The sequence below is a fragment of the Lucilia sericata genome, unplaced genomic scaffold, assembly GCF_015586225.1.
Source record: "Lucilia sericata isolate MDLA Ls3-8-SP2 unplaced genomic scaffold, ASM1558622v1 Contig000199F_arrow, whole genome shotgun sequence".
Taxonomy (NCBI): Eukaryota; Metazoa; Arthropoda; class Insecta; order Diptera; family Calliphoridae; genus Lucilia; species Lucilia sericata.
This window is the reverse complement of record NW_023994227.1, coordinates 184,411-198,215: the sequence shown is the minus strand read 5'-3', so window position 1 is coordinate 198,215 and position 13,805 is coordinate 184,411. Positions and strand designations below refer to the sequence as shown.

Sequence of the window (13,805 nt, the reverse complement as noted above, 5' to 3'; positions counted from 1 at the left end):
AATTTTACACAATTGATGTAGAATTCTACACAAAATGTAATATTTTAAACAAAACTAATATCTTACACAAAATGTATAATTTTACACAAAATGTAAAATTTTAAAAGAATTCCCTTAAAGCTTTTATGGTTTAGTAACTAAAATCTAAAGCTTAAAATTAGCAAATTAAATATGTATAGCAATAAAAAGAAGAGTCAAAATGTTAAATGACAACATGTTGCTAGATTCTCAAATTAATAACAAAATAATGAAGAAAAAAATGTTGTGAAACATTTCAAATACTGACAAAATAAGAAAACTCTAAAAAACAATTAAACATAAAGTAAAACTAATCTTTAAATTAATTATACACTTTTGTTAAACAAATATATAAAAAAACATAAATCACAATTTAAATAAAATACACACACACACTGACTGACTGACAGATACATATAAATACAAAAAAAAAAACAACATACACTAAGCGTATGATTGATATTAATTTTTAAAAAAGTGCTCGTGAGCGTATGAGTAATGAGAAAAATTATATTTAAAATCCTTTGAAGAAACAAACAAAAAAAACCTTCCCACAAATGTTGCTGTTTGATAAATAATTATTTAAATGATTTTGTTTAAACTTTTAATATTTATAAATTATTTAAATTAAATTGCTTGAGTTGCTTATTTGCTTTTTTTTGGTAAATTTTTTGATGATGATGCTGAAGTAGTAGATGTTGATGATGAGTTTTTTTTTTAATTGTTTGGTTGAACGTATGCTTTTTGTTGGTGATGTTTGATGGTGGTTGATTGAAGAGAGAGATTTGAGAGAGAGATATATAATGTTGCATATAAGACATATGTATTGGTTTTTTGTTACGTTTGCGTTATTATTATTTTTTGTAAATCATTTTTGATTGATTTTTTGTTTAACTCACCATAACACCAACAGGATTTATAAGGAGAAGTTGTGCCAGCAGCATGTTGATGCTGATGTTGATGTGGATGTTGCGCATGTGGCTGATGCTGATGAGGCGTTGTTTGTTGCTGCTGCTGTTGTTGTTGTTGCTGTTGAGTAGTGGTTGAGATAACCGTGGATGATGAGGACGACGAAGAAGTTGTTGTGGGTGGTGATGAAGTCATATTGCTACCATTCGTATTATTGTTTGTGGTTGTTGTGTTAGTTAAATTGTTATTGTTAAGATTGTTGTTAAGATTGCTAGTAGTAGTTGCTGCTGCTGTGGTTGTTGTTGTGTTATTCTTAACTAGATTTTGTGTTGATTGTTGTTGCTGTTGTAGTGATGTAGTTGAGGAATCCATCTGTATATTTAAATTTAATAAATGCTGTGAGGTATTATAAATATTATTTTCTAAGTTGTTGGTAGGAGATGTTCTTAAGGAATGTTGCTGGTGTTGTTGTTGTTGTTGTTGTTGGTGATGATGCTGTTGCTGATGATGTTGCGTATAATGTTGATGATTATCAAATTGTTGCTGCTGTTGTTGTTGTTTCATTAACATTAAAGGTGAGGAAGATGTTGAATGTTGTTGTTGTTGTTGCTGTTGTTGTTTATACATATGTTGCAGTAATTGACTGGTGGGCGAGGAAGAAGCTGAGGAATCCGCTGATGATTGTTGCGTATGCGTTTGATGATTAAATAAAAAATCAATTTGTTGTGATGCGTTCTGCGTACTATTATTATTATTATTATTGTTATTATTAATAAATTGTTGCTGCTGCTGTGTTTCTGTTAGATTGCTGGCCATTGTATACTGTTGCTGTTGTTGCTGATGTTGCTGCTGCTGTTGTTGTTGCCTTTGTGTATACAGATCCATATGTTCCAGAAACTGTTGAGCCATGGTTGAACCTCCCATCAAATCAAATGCATTGGACATTAAACTTTCCGTTAATGTATTCATTTGTGACATTTCCTCTTTTACACAACTCTCAACTCAATTAATTGTGAAATAAAATTTTAATTTTCCCTTTTTTAACTTTCAGTCTTAATTTTTTGTTTCCTTATAATATATATATATATAGATAGATATAAATTTGTGGCTTGGACGTATTTGGTGAGTAAAAGTATTCCTTTGTTTAGATTACTTTCAAATTTGTTTCATTGCTGCTTAACTTTAGGTTTGTTTATAAACATTGCTTATCAACATTTGTTGCTGTGAGGTATTCAATTTATTTTGATTTTAGTTTTAGAGCATAAGTTTGGTTTTTGATTTGTTTTTTTGTATTTTAGGCCAATTTTTTATTAAAAAAGATTTTGTTTGTTTTTTTTTAATATTTGAACATAAAAAGAAAGATAAAAAAGAATTAGTTAAATTTTTATTTTGGAATAAGAATTTGTTTAATTTTTTCTGAGTGTTGCTTGAAAATGTTGAGTCGATTTTTGTTTATTAGGCCAATTTTTTATTAAAAAAGATTTTGTTTGTTTTTTTTTAATATTTGAACATAAAAAGAAAGATAAAAAAGAATTAGTTAAATTTTTATTTTGGAATAAGAATTTGTTTAATTTTTTCTGAGTGTTGCTTGAAAATGTTGAGTCGATTTTTGTTTATAAACAATGTTGTTTTTTTGTTTGTTTTTTTTTAATATTTGAACATAAAAAGAAAGATAAAAAAGAATTAGTTAAATTTTTATTTTGGAATAAGAATTTGTTTAATTTTTTCTGAGTGTTGCTTGAAAATGTTGAGTCGATTTTTGTTTATAAACAATGTTGATGACAAGATTTCTTTTTTTTATTAAAAGTTAATGATGAAGTGTTTTTGAAAGATTTTTTTTGTTGCTTTTTTTAATAAAATATAGAGTTATTTTAAAGAAGTGATGTTGATATTTTTTTAAAATATTTGAGATTTATTTTGTGGTGGTATTTTTTTTTTTTGGTGGTGGTGGTTTGGTGGTAAGTAGTAGTAGAGTGGTGTGGTGGATTTTATTTTAATATTATTATTATTATTTAGGCGACAACAACAACAACGACAATATGAAATATATTTATAATATATATTCGATAATAGATATAGAGATATATATTTTATATTTATGTAAATAGCAACAGCAGCAGCAAAATTTTTTTTGATATATTTTTGTTACCAAAAAAATTTTTAAAACAATTCTTTTTGATATATTCTTAAGAAGTGCTTTTTGATGATGAGTTTTTTTTGAAGTTTTAAATTGAGTGTTAAAAAAAACCTGTTAACAGCTTTTGATAAGTATGTTTTAAATAAAATTTTGTTGGCTGATGATTATTAAATGATGAACAACGTTTAGCTTTCTTTTGATATATATTTTTTATATAAAAAAAAACAATAAGATGAATATATATATCTCATATGTAAAAGATGAAGGGCGCAACAATGTAACGTTTTTAATTGGTTTTTTTAATTAAACAAAAAAGTTTGATCAATAAATTAAATGATGATACACCACACAACATCCATTTAGATAAATTTTTTTTTTTTTAAATATAGTTTACATTTATATGTAAGATTATGTTGATGAATTTTGATTTGTTTTGCAAATTTGAATGTAATTTTTTTGTAAACATTTAATTAAATATTTTACATAAAAACAATTACCGTGTTTCTCCTATTTAAGCGATTTAAATACTACACAAACTTTACAGTTTCTTTGCAGTACTTTAAGTAGACAGCAATTTTTATTTTTTTACAAATTAAACTTTAATTTGATTTTTTTTTAAATTTCAATTTCTTGCCAAGTAGCACATGTGTTGTGAATCCTTTTAGTATTTTGTTTAAAGATGAGGGAAAGATGAAATATTTCCTTTCTGATGTCGTTTAGCACTGAGCGTGAGCGAGATGTAGAGAGATCCTTGGTTTAGTTTTTTTTTTTTTTTAATTATTTTAAAACACTTATTACATGTCTATTCTTTAGTTTTTATTCTGTTTAAGTGAAGAGTTTGTTTTAAAGTATTTTTGTTAAATTTAAATGTTGTCGATGTTTTTAGCTTTTTTTTGTTTTGTTTTAAGTTTATATCACAACATTGTTTTTTTCTTTAATAAATTTATTTTTTTTCTCTTAGTTTTTATCACATTCAAGTTTTATTAGGTTTTAGTTTTTTTGTTTAATTTTAGTTTATTTTTTTTTTAATATTTGTTTAATTAATACATTTGTGGAAATGTTTCTAGATTAAAAATATATAAAAAAACAAACAAATAAGTATGATAATAGTATTTAGTTTTTTTTGTATGTTCTATATAAAAACCCTAAAGTTTTCATAACTTTAAAACACTAAATTGTGTAAAATCACTTAGTAGGCAAAAAAAAGTTTTTTTTATCAAAAAGCTTTGTTAGAAGAAAACTAAATAAAATTTGTAACTCTTATCTTCTTATAATTTGAAAGAAAAGTTGTGTTTGTTAAAAACTTATTAAAGCTTTTTTAAATTTTTAAACATAAATTTCAAAAATATTTCTTTGAGCTTTTGTAAACTTTTTTTTGGATCATTTCAGCTTTCAATTCTAGCCAATGGCATAAACTTAAAAATCCCCTTTTTTAAAAATAGTTTATGCAAATTTAAAATTTAGTTTGTTTTTAAAAATGAAATAAATGTATTTTTTTTAAATTTTTTACAACTTAATTTTTCTGTGTGTGTTCTTCCCTTTAAGCTACAACAACAACTAGTTTGTTTTTTAATTTTTTAAAAAATTTTATTTCAAATACTCTTTGTTGTACAGCCAGTTTGTTTTTTGTTGTTTAACTAATATATATAAAAGTAGCTATGAGTGTATGTATGTGTATTTACCTAAGTATGTGTTTAAAATTTTGAGTGCGGTTTTTTTGTTAGATTGACAACAACAATTTTTATTTGTTTTGTTGTTCTTTTTTTTATTTTAATTATTTTATTGGTTTTTAAATAAATTATTAAATGAGAATGTCATCATCACAATCATCCATATAATCATCATTATCAATAGGTCTCTATAGTCTATATAAAATTTATTATAATTATTAAACTCATGCTATAAACTCTATGTGTATTTGTTGTTTAAATAAAAGGAATAAATATATAATTTGATTTTTTAGAATAAATTTGAATATAATTGGAATTAGTAGACTGCAACCGGGTTTTGAAAACAAGTGTTTTATTTCAGTTGTTTTGTGTATTGACCCTTAAAATTGAAAAAATCTATAAAACTATTTAAACTTGATTTTAATCGCTGTTTAAAGTCTATTTACAGAGATGTAATTAAATGTGTAGTAAGTGGAGTGTTAAATAGTATAAAATATAGCTTTTAGAGCCACATTATAAAATATTCTAAAAAAAGGTCCCGCATTTTGTTCGAAATATTGTATTTAATTGATTTAAAATAACTTGTGTTAAATGGTCCTTCGCGCCCGTATTTAAGAAAATTTTAAAGAAATATCGAAATTAAGTTTAGCGTTCAGTTAAATTAATTGATGGCTAGAAGTCCAAATTCTCTTTCCTTTCCAAATTCTCTTTCCTTAAAGTTCTGTATTCTATTCAAATCTTAAGAACACGGCAGCTGTATAAATAGCGGTTCGTAGGACCATATAAAAAGTGTGAAAACTTTGCTGTTAATTTAAAATAACCATTTGCTAACAGTATTTACTTATGGATTATTTCAATAAGCTCGAGGTTTTACAAAATTTATATAAAATTCTTTCAATAGGTTCGAAGGACCATAATAAATTAGTTAGAATTCTAAGTAGTTCCCCAGGACCATATTAAAAGAGTAAAAACTTGTATGTGAACTTCAATTATTGCCTGAAACGGCTAAAAATAGCCAGAAATTTAGCATAATTTATATTTAGAAGGACCACAATGAGCTTCCGAAGGTTCGAAGGACTATTTTTGAATAAATTCGAAGGACCATATAAAAAGTATGAAAATTTTGATGTTAATTGAAAATAAGCTAACTTTTTAAAGAAATTGTTTAATTCATGAGCTTAATTTTAAAGAAAATGTTTTAAATAGGTTCGAAGGACCATAACTATTAAATAAAATTTTGAATATATTTGAAGAACCCACATTAAAAAACTGAAAATTCAGAAGCAAACTTAAATTATTGTCTGCAAAAGCAAAAAAGAAAACCGAAATTTGGCATTTACTCTTTTTAGAAGAGCCGAAGGACCATATTGAAAGTTCATTAATTATATAAAAATAAAAATAAAATTTTCTTTATAGTAAATTCAAAGTCTAATAGACCTTTTTTTTAAACAAAATGAACAAAATCGCCCTGCTCATACTCGGCTATTAACTCTGATGAATCAGTTTTTAGCTGCTTTAGTAGCGAAGGACCATTTAGATATCTTTTAGCAACATTGTTTTAAGAGTTTTGAACTCATGCAGTTTTTAGCTGCTTAAGAAGCAAAGAACAATTTAATGAGTATTTGCTTCTTTTAAATTTTTTTCAGAATTTCTTTATAAAGTAAATAATTTATTTTTTAAAATTGTGAAATGTTTTTTTCTTCAGAACTCATCAAACAATTTGTTATTTAAACAAGGAAACTACCTTTAACTACCACAGAAATTGCTTTAAATATCAATAACTAAACAACCAATTCATATTTGAATTTAACCCACTAAAGGCCAACTTTAAATTATGAAAAATAAATAAGCTATATTCAGAATTTGGCTCTGCTGACAAGTCAGCACGAACAAATCAGCAAGTAATCAATTGTATAGAAAACGTGTGACAACTTTAGATCAGACGTAGGCAAAAAGCTCTCTGGTGCTCCAAATCAGTTAAAGCTACAGTTTTATAAACAATAAGTGTCAGAAAGACATATAAGCAGATGATCAACAAACTCTTGACTTGGTTCTGTTAAGACATTGAGAGGAAATTAAGCATTCTTAACACCCCTTAATGGGTTAAAATTTTACATTTCTACCGACCGATTAGTGTGTGTGTGTGTATATATTAATATTGAATGATGTTTGGTTTGTATTCTTTTTCTCAGTATCAGTTTGTTTTTTTCTCAACTTTTTTTTCCATTTTGCCGTATTTATAATCAAACAAAAATGATGAGAGTATGATGATTGCACATGTTTGTAGTAGTTGTAGGCTATAGAGTATCTGTGTATAATACTCTATTTGTATCGTTGTATAAGTAACGGTGTTGTATCGATGTTATACTATAAACTATACACATGTAGTATGTATTTGTTAAGTAACATGTAGTCATTTATATTTAATACATGTGTTAGATCATCTTGATGGGTTTTTATTTTGTGATTTTTTTTTTGGACTTTATTTTATTTCTCTATACTTTTTAGGAATAAAGTTAATTTTTTTTGAAACATTTTACTGTTTAAATGACAGTGATATGGCGCAGATGATGATCGTAATGATGACGAGTTTCGAATGTTGTTTATGATAATTATTGATCGTTATTACATTAGGTCATACTATAAGAAATGGTAAAGAAATTGGAAAAAATCGAATTGAAAACCAACAAACTATGAATCCTATATTCTTATTGTTATCATTACAGCTCGCAGGACCATAAATACTACGAATCTGTTTAAAAAAATTGTCTATAGCTAATCAAAAACTTTGGTAAAGTCTTGGCTACAATGAAAGCTTTAAGCTTTTAAGATATATATTTTTACTGGTTCGTAGGACCATGTAAAACAGTATTTTCAATTTTATTGCTTAATAATTTTTTTTCTTGAACTTCTATTAGTAAAGCTTTAAGAACTAAATCAAATTTTCTGGGTTCGTAGGACCTTTAGTTGTCACATTTATTTATAAATTAAACAAAATTAGCTTCAACTATTCAGAACTATATTAAACCTGGTCATCCAGTAAACATTTTCCTAAAGTTATATGAAATGTGTAAAAATTTTAAATAAAACTTCATCGCAACTAAGCAAAGTTCGAAGGACCATTATAATTAAAACAAAATTATCATATTTATATTTACATTATTTATATTTTCTATCAGTAACTTATAGCAATATTTACATATTTAAAAAAAAATTATAATTATTTCCAACATTTCCGGTTATTAGTTAATAATTAGTTTAAAATAAACATGTTTAGAAAAAAAACAAAACAAAATTGAATAATACCAAACAAACAATAGCCTAAAATCAACAATAAGTTATTGAAAATAAAAAAAAAACTAACTTTCCATTTTAAACTTAAATACTGACCACTAAACAAAATAATTAAAAAACATTTTGAAAATATTTAAAAATATTTTAAATTGTATCACAAACAAAATCATTTGTATCTAGTTCAATGTCAGTAGTTTGTGTGTGTGTGTGTGTATATATATGAAAATAGCAACAAAATTAAAAAAAAAGAAAAAACACAAAATAATGATGAGTAAATTTTGTTTTTTAAAAAAATTAAAACAAAACTGAAAAATCGAAACTGTAACAGAAAAATTAAATAAATAATTGTTTTTTTTTTAACAAGATTTGTTTGATGTGCTTTTTAGATTTGAAGTTATTTTAAAAAAGCTTTTAAAATAAGCTTAAAGGAAACCCACTTTAACTGTTAAAGAAAATTTTGAAAATTTGTTTTATTTTAGTTAAATAATATTTAAAATTTATTTTTGTTTCCCCATTTCCTAAGTCAAGTGTTTATCAATTGCTTTTGTTGATATCTTCAATTAAAATTTCCAAATTTCTTTAACCACTATTAGGAACAACAAGTTTGTGGTATTTTTGTACATTTCTGAGAAAAAAAAAATTCCCACAAAAACTCTATTATAAAGATAAAGTACAAATTAAGTTTTGTGGTAGAAACTCTTACAAAGTATTTATACATATCAGTAGTAATTTTATATATGTTTGATAGTTGAGATATGTTTTTAATTTAAATGTGGGCATGAAAAGTTGGTTTTTACATACAGCTTAAGAACCAAAACATGCATACAGTGGTTTGGAAAAACCTTAAATTTATATAAAAATTTATATTAAATTTTAAACATTTCTGTATTCAAATAGAAACTTTAAATGAATTAACTGAGTTTCATTTAACGGCTCGTAGGACCAATATTAAAGCAATAAGGCTTTATTGTTGGTTTCGAAGGCTCGAAGGACCATTATTAGACTCTTAATATTTTAGCGATTTTCTCTCACTTTCAGCAGAAGGCGAAGAAAAAATTATTATAGCTTGAAAAATTTTGAATTGTTTAAAAATTTATAAACTTTTAACACAGCTCGAAGGTGCAATATTTTTAAAAGCCATAAGCAAATTTTAAAGCTTTTAAGTTTAAGCAAAAAAAACTAAGATTTGAAGCAGAATTTTAAAGCTTTAAAGTTTACGTTAAGCTAGTGTTTATCTAAGCTAAGATTTAATCCATAATTTTCACTCAAAGTTATATTTAGTTGTTTGTTTTGACGGCTTGTAGGACCATTGTTGGAACAATAATGTTTTTTACCAATTTTCACCTGCAGACGAAGATAAGTTAGTCCAAAAAGCTAGAGCAAAAAAATTTTAAAACTTGAAAACTTTTAACGCAGCTCGAAGGACCAATATTTTCAAAAAGCCATAAGCAAATTTTTACCTAAATTTTAAAGCTTTCAAGTTTAGGTTAATATAGTGTTTATCTAAGCTAAGTTTTAATACATAATTTTCACTCAAAGTTATATTTAGCCGTTTGTTTTAATGGCTCGAAGAACCATTGTTAGAACAATAATGTTACATTGGTTACTCCAAATTTTCACCAGCAGACAAAGAGTAGCAATTTCAAAAAGTTAGACCAAAAAATGTTTAAAACTTGAAAAATTTTAACACAGCTCGAAGGACCAATGTTTTTAAAAGCCATTAGCAAAATTTAAAACTTTTAAGTTTAAGTAAAAAAACTGAGATTTGAAATAGAACTTCAAAGTTTTCAAGTTTAGGTTAATGTAGGTTTATATAAACTAAGATTTAATTCATAATTTTCACTGAAAGTTGTATTTAACCATTTGATTTTGCGGCTCGAAGGACCATTGTTGGAACATTGGTTACAGGAGGAGTTATTTCAAAAAGTTAAACAAAACAAAAATGTTTAAAACTCAAAAACTTATAAAGCTCAAAGGACCAATATTTACAAAAGCCATAAGCAAATGTTTAATCTTTTAAGTTTAAGTAAAAAACTAAGATTTGAACCAGAATTTTTGAAAGCTTTCAAGCTAAGATTTAATTCATAAGTTTCACTGAAAACTGTCAAATCAAACGGTTAGGATTTGATAGCTCGAAGGACCATTGTTAAAACAATAATATTACATTAATTTTTCCAAGCTTTAACCTGCAGGCGTAGAGAAGTTATTACAAAAAGCTAGGCCAAAGGAAGACGTTTAAAAATTAAAAACTTTTAATGAAGCTCGAAGGACCAATATTTTTAAAAGCCATAAGCAAATTTTATAGCTTTAACATTTAAAAAGGGTTTGTCTAAGTTAATATTTTAAACGAAATGTACATTAAGAGAACATTTTGTTTGATTGAAACAGCGAGGAAAATTGAAATGTTTTTTTTTGTCTAAGCTAAGTTTTGAACCAAAATATTGCCTTAAATTAATATTTAATCAGAAATATGTGGAAATTTTAAAAAATACTCCCTTTTTTGCCCCCTTTTAAACCACTGTAAATGTTTTTCTTGTCAATATTACATTTTATATACAAAATCAAAAGTTAAGCTTTAATTTTAAATATACTTTAAAATATTATACATTTATATGTACTTCAACTTAACCTTGAAAAACTGTTTTTTTTTTTTTTTTTTTTTTTTTTGTTAAACCAATATCTAGAGTCCAATAACAAACACACATTCAAACTGATTATAACGTAATAAACAAAATTAAATACACAAAAAAAGATATAGTCTTTCTGGTATTTAGCTGACAACTGAAAATTTGCGCTTAAAAATTGTAATAGACAAATAAACAAACAAAACAAAATTGACAAAAAAAAAAAACGTGAAAATATTTTTTTTTTTAAATAATTAAATTTGTACAAGAAGTCATACACATATAGGCCCCAAATGAATGAATTGTTATAAATGTTATTGAAAAAATGCTTTTTAAACTTTTTTCTACTATACAGCTCTTGACATATCAACAACTTTCTTTAAATAGCGGTTAAGGGTAGGGGGGTATTGGTTATTGTTTAAATTTACATATTAAATTGACATTGAATTGTTGGAAAAATATTAAAAAAAAAAAAACTAAACTATAGAATTTCAAGGTTTATAGTTTAAAAAAAATTGGTATAAAGTTAACAAGTATGGTTAGTGGTTTTATTTCTGAGTTAAGTTTCTTTTTTTTTGTAGCTAATGGTCAAAATTGATTGTGACACTTTCAAATTTTATATTTAAATATCAATAAATTGCGTAATCTTTGATCAAACTAACTAGTATTTGATCATCTTGTTTCAAATAACATGAAATTAACATTTTTTTCTATATAAAAAATCTTTATAGAGAAAACAACAACAACTGTAAAAAAAATTATTAAATAATTTACATAAAATACCAGTTTCTTGTTGTAAATTAGATTTATGTCATTGGTGTGTTTGGTAGTTTGCTGATTATACCTGATTTTGAGTTTCTAGTTTTCAAACAACCACTCCACTCACTCTGCTGCTCTCTAGCCACAACAAGTATGAGGTTTGAAATCACGTTTTGAAACGCTTCAAACGTGCGTTATTAATTTGTGCTCATCTTTGTTTATAATTAACCCTTTAATAGCTTTTGTTAATTTATTTGTATTGTTTAAATAAACTGCAGTTTGCCCTTTTTTTGTTTTGCCTAACAATGGCTGCCGTTTGTTTTTGAAGTGTTATAAGTAGGTTTTTAGTTAATCGTATACGAAGTTAAGGTTATTGTTTTGAGAAAAAAATCCCATAATGTTAATGAAATAGAAAAACAATTAAGAAGTATTGTTTGTTTAAAAGAAAAAAAACTTGGGTAATAAAAAAAAGTTTAGTTTAAGAAAAATAAAACTAAAAAAACTTTTGCATTTTACGGCTTTAACCCTATGATGGGTTGGACGGCCATAAATTATAGTCTTTTAGGTTAAAAGCTCTAAAACACACAAATATATTTTACAATTAAAGGGTTTTTAGTTTAGTTTTAGCTTTTTCATTTAAAGCTTTTAAAAGCTGTGCACAAGTACATTTTTACAGATTTTTGTATATTTAAAAAAAAAATCCTAAACTTTGTTCTAGTTTTGAACTAAATCTTACAATTTAGAGGAATTTTTCAGCACAAGCTAAGATTTTGGGAAAATTAAAAAGCTAAAAGTTGTATATTCAAAAGCACAAGCTTTCAAAAGCTGTTTATTTTTTAACATTTAGGAAAAATTCTAAACTTTGCTCTAGTTTTGAAATATAGTTTAAAATTTAAAGGATTTTTCAGCACAAGCTGAAAAGTTCTATATATTTAAAAGCACAAGCTTTCAAAAGCTGTTTATGCTTTAATATTTAGGGAAAATCCTAAACTTTGTTCTAGTTTTGAAATAAAGCTTACAATTTAGAGGATTTTTTTCTTCACAAGCAGAGAAGTTGAAATAAATTAAAAAGCCAAGAGTTCTGTAGTCAAAAGCACGAGCTTTTTAAATCTGTTCATGGATACTTTATTGCAGATTTCTTTAATATTTAGAGAAAATCCTATACTTTGCTCTAGTTTTGAAATAAAGTTTACAATTTAAAGGATATTTTCGGCTTTTGCAGAGATTTTCAAAAAATTAAAAAGCTTAGAGTTCTGTATATAAAAGCACAAGCTTTTAAAAGCTGTACATGAGTACTTTATTACAGATTTGTATTGTATAAAAAGCTTGTACTATAGAGAGTGAATGAAAGGAACTAAAGCTTAGTCAAGTAGTTTTTTTTTTTTCAATGTCTAAACCCTTTCAAGTTTAGGAAGCTTTTAAAGCTGCTTGTGTTGAACGAATCATTCAAATTGTGGATTTTTTTCCAAAAATTTGCTTAATTAAGAAGCTTTAAAAGTTACTAAGACTTAAAGCTACTGCACTAAGCTTAAGCTATTAGTTATTCCTAAACTTTAAAATTATTTTTTTAGCACAAGCGATTTTTAGAAAAATGTAAATAAAATCGGACTATTATTTGTCAACTTTCTGAAGCAAAAGCTTTTAAGTTTTAGATAAAGCTATAAAAAGTTGCTAAGAAGTGCTTTTGAATCAAACCCAAATTGCCTAATCAAAGATTTTGAAAAATGTAATGACTAAAGCTAAAAGCGAGTCAAAGAGCTTTAAAAGTTTCAAAGATTTGAGACACTCTACAGCTTAAAGCTTTATATTGGAAACTTTAATATACATTTTTGCGTAAAATCCGCACAGCTTTAAAGTGAGCAAAAGCTTTAAAAATTTTCTAAAACTTTCTATAATAAAAAAAGCTTTCAAAATTCCTAAAAAAAACAATTTTCTTAAATAATTGCTAAACAATTATCTTATACAAAGCGTGATTTTAAAATCAATTAATCATTATTGTTTTTGCATTCGAAGAAGAGTAGAGAAAAACAGACAATACTTGTTTATTGTATTTGTCATAATTAACAATACGTATTTATTATTAATTAAATATAGAAAAAAAAGTAAAAATATAATAAAAAAAACATATGATTAAATCATGTGTTTATTATAAACTTTGTAAATAAAAAATATAAAAAAACTTATAAAATATTATTAAATAACTTGTTTAACAAACACGCAAACATTTTATTTATTCTCGGATTTTTTCTTTCTTTAAAAAAAAAAAAACACAAAACACACAATTTATTTTAGTTTTTTTTCTAAAATTCGTGTCACTATGTCGTGTGCTAATGTTAAAATATTGTGTTTTGAAAATAACACGCAAATAGTATTTAACACACAACAACTTTTAAA

The 13,805-nt window shown here is 25.2% G+C and overlaps 1 protein-coding gene across 13 annotated transcripts in view; it reads right to left on the bottom strand.

The window, feature by feature from the left end:
* The window catches only part of LOC119601929 (RNA-binding protein Nova-1), a 73,217-nt gene that overhangs the window by 15,142 nt on the left and 44,270 nt on the right, over positions 1-13,805 (bottom strand). For 3 of the 13 annotated variants that reach the window (XM_037953179.1, XM_037953185.1, XM_037953183.1), the window contains exons 3-4: positions 3,562-4,127; positions 918-2,664 (exon numbers count right to left, since the gene is read on the bottom strand). The exons of 3 other annotated variants lie outside the window; for them this stretch is intronic. In XM_037953179.1, coding sequence (XP_037809107.1) covers positions 918-1,905 — 988 coding nt within the window. In that variant the 5' untranslated portion in view covers positions 1,906-2,664; positions 3,562-4,127. The remainder of the gene's footprint in view (positions 1-917; positions 2,665-3,561; positions 4,128-13,805) is intronic. 7 more of the 13 variants (XM_037953181.1, XM_037953186.1, XM_037953182.1 and 4 more) reach the window with 5 other exon arrangements.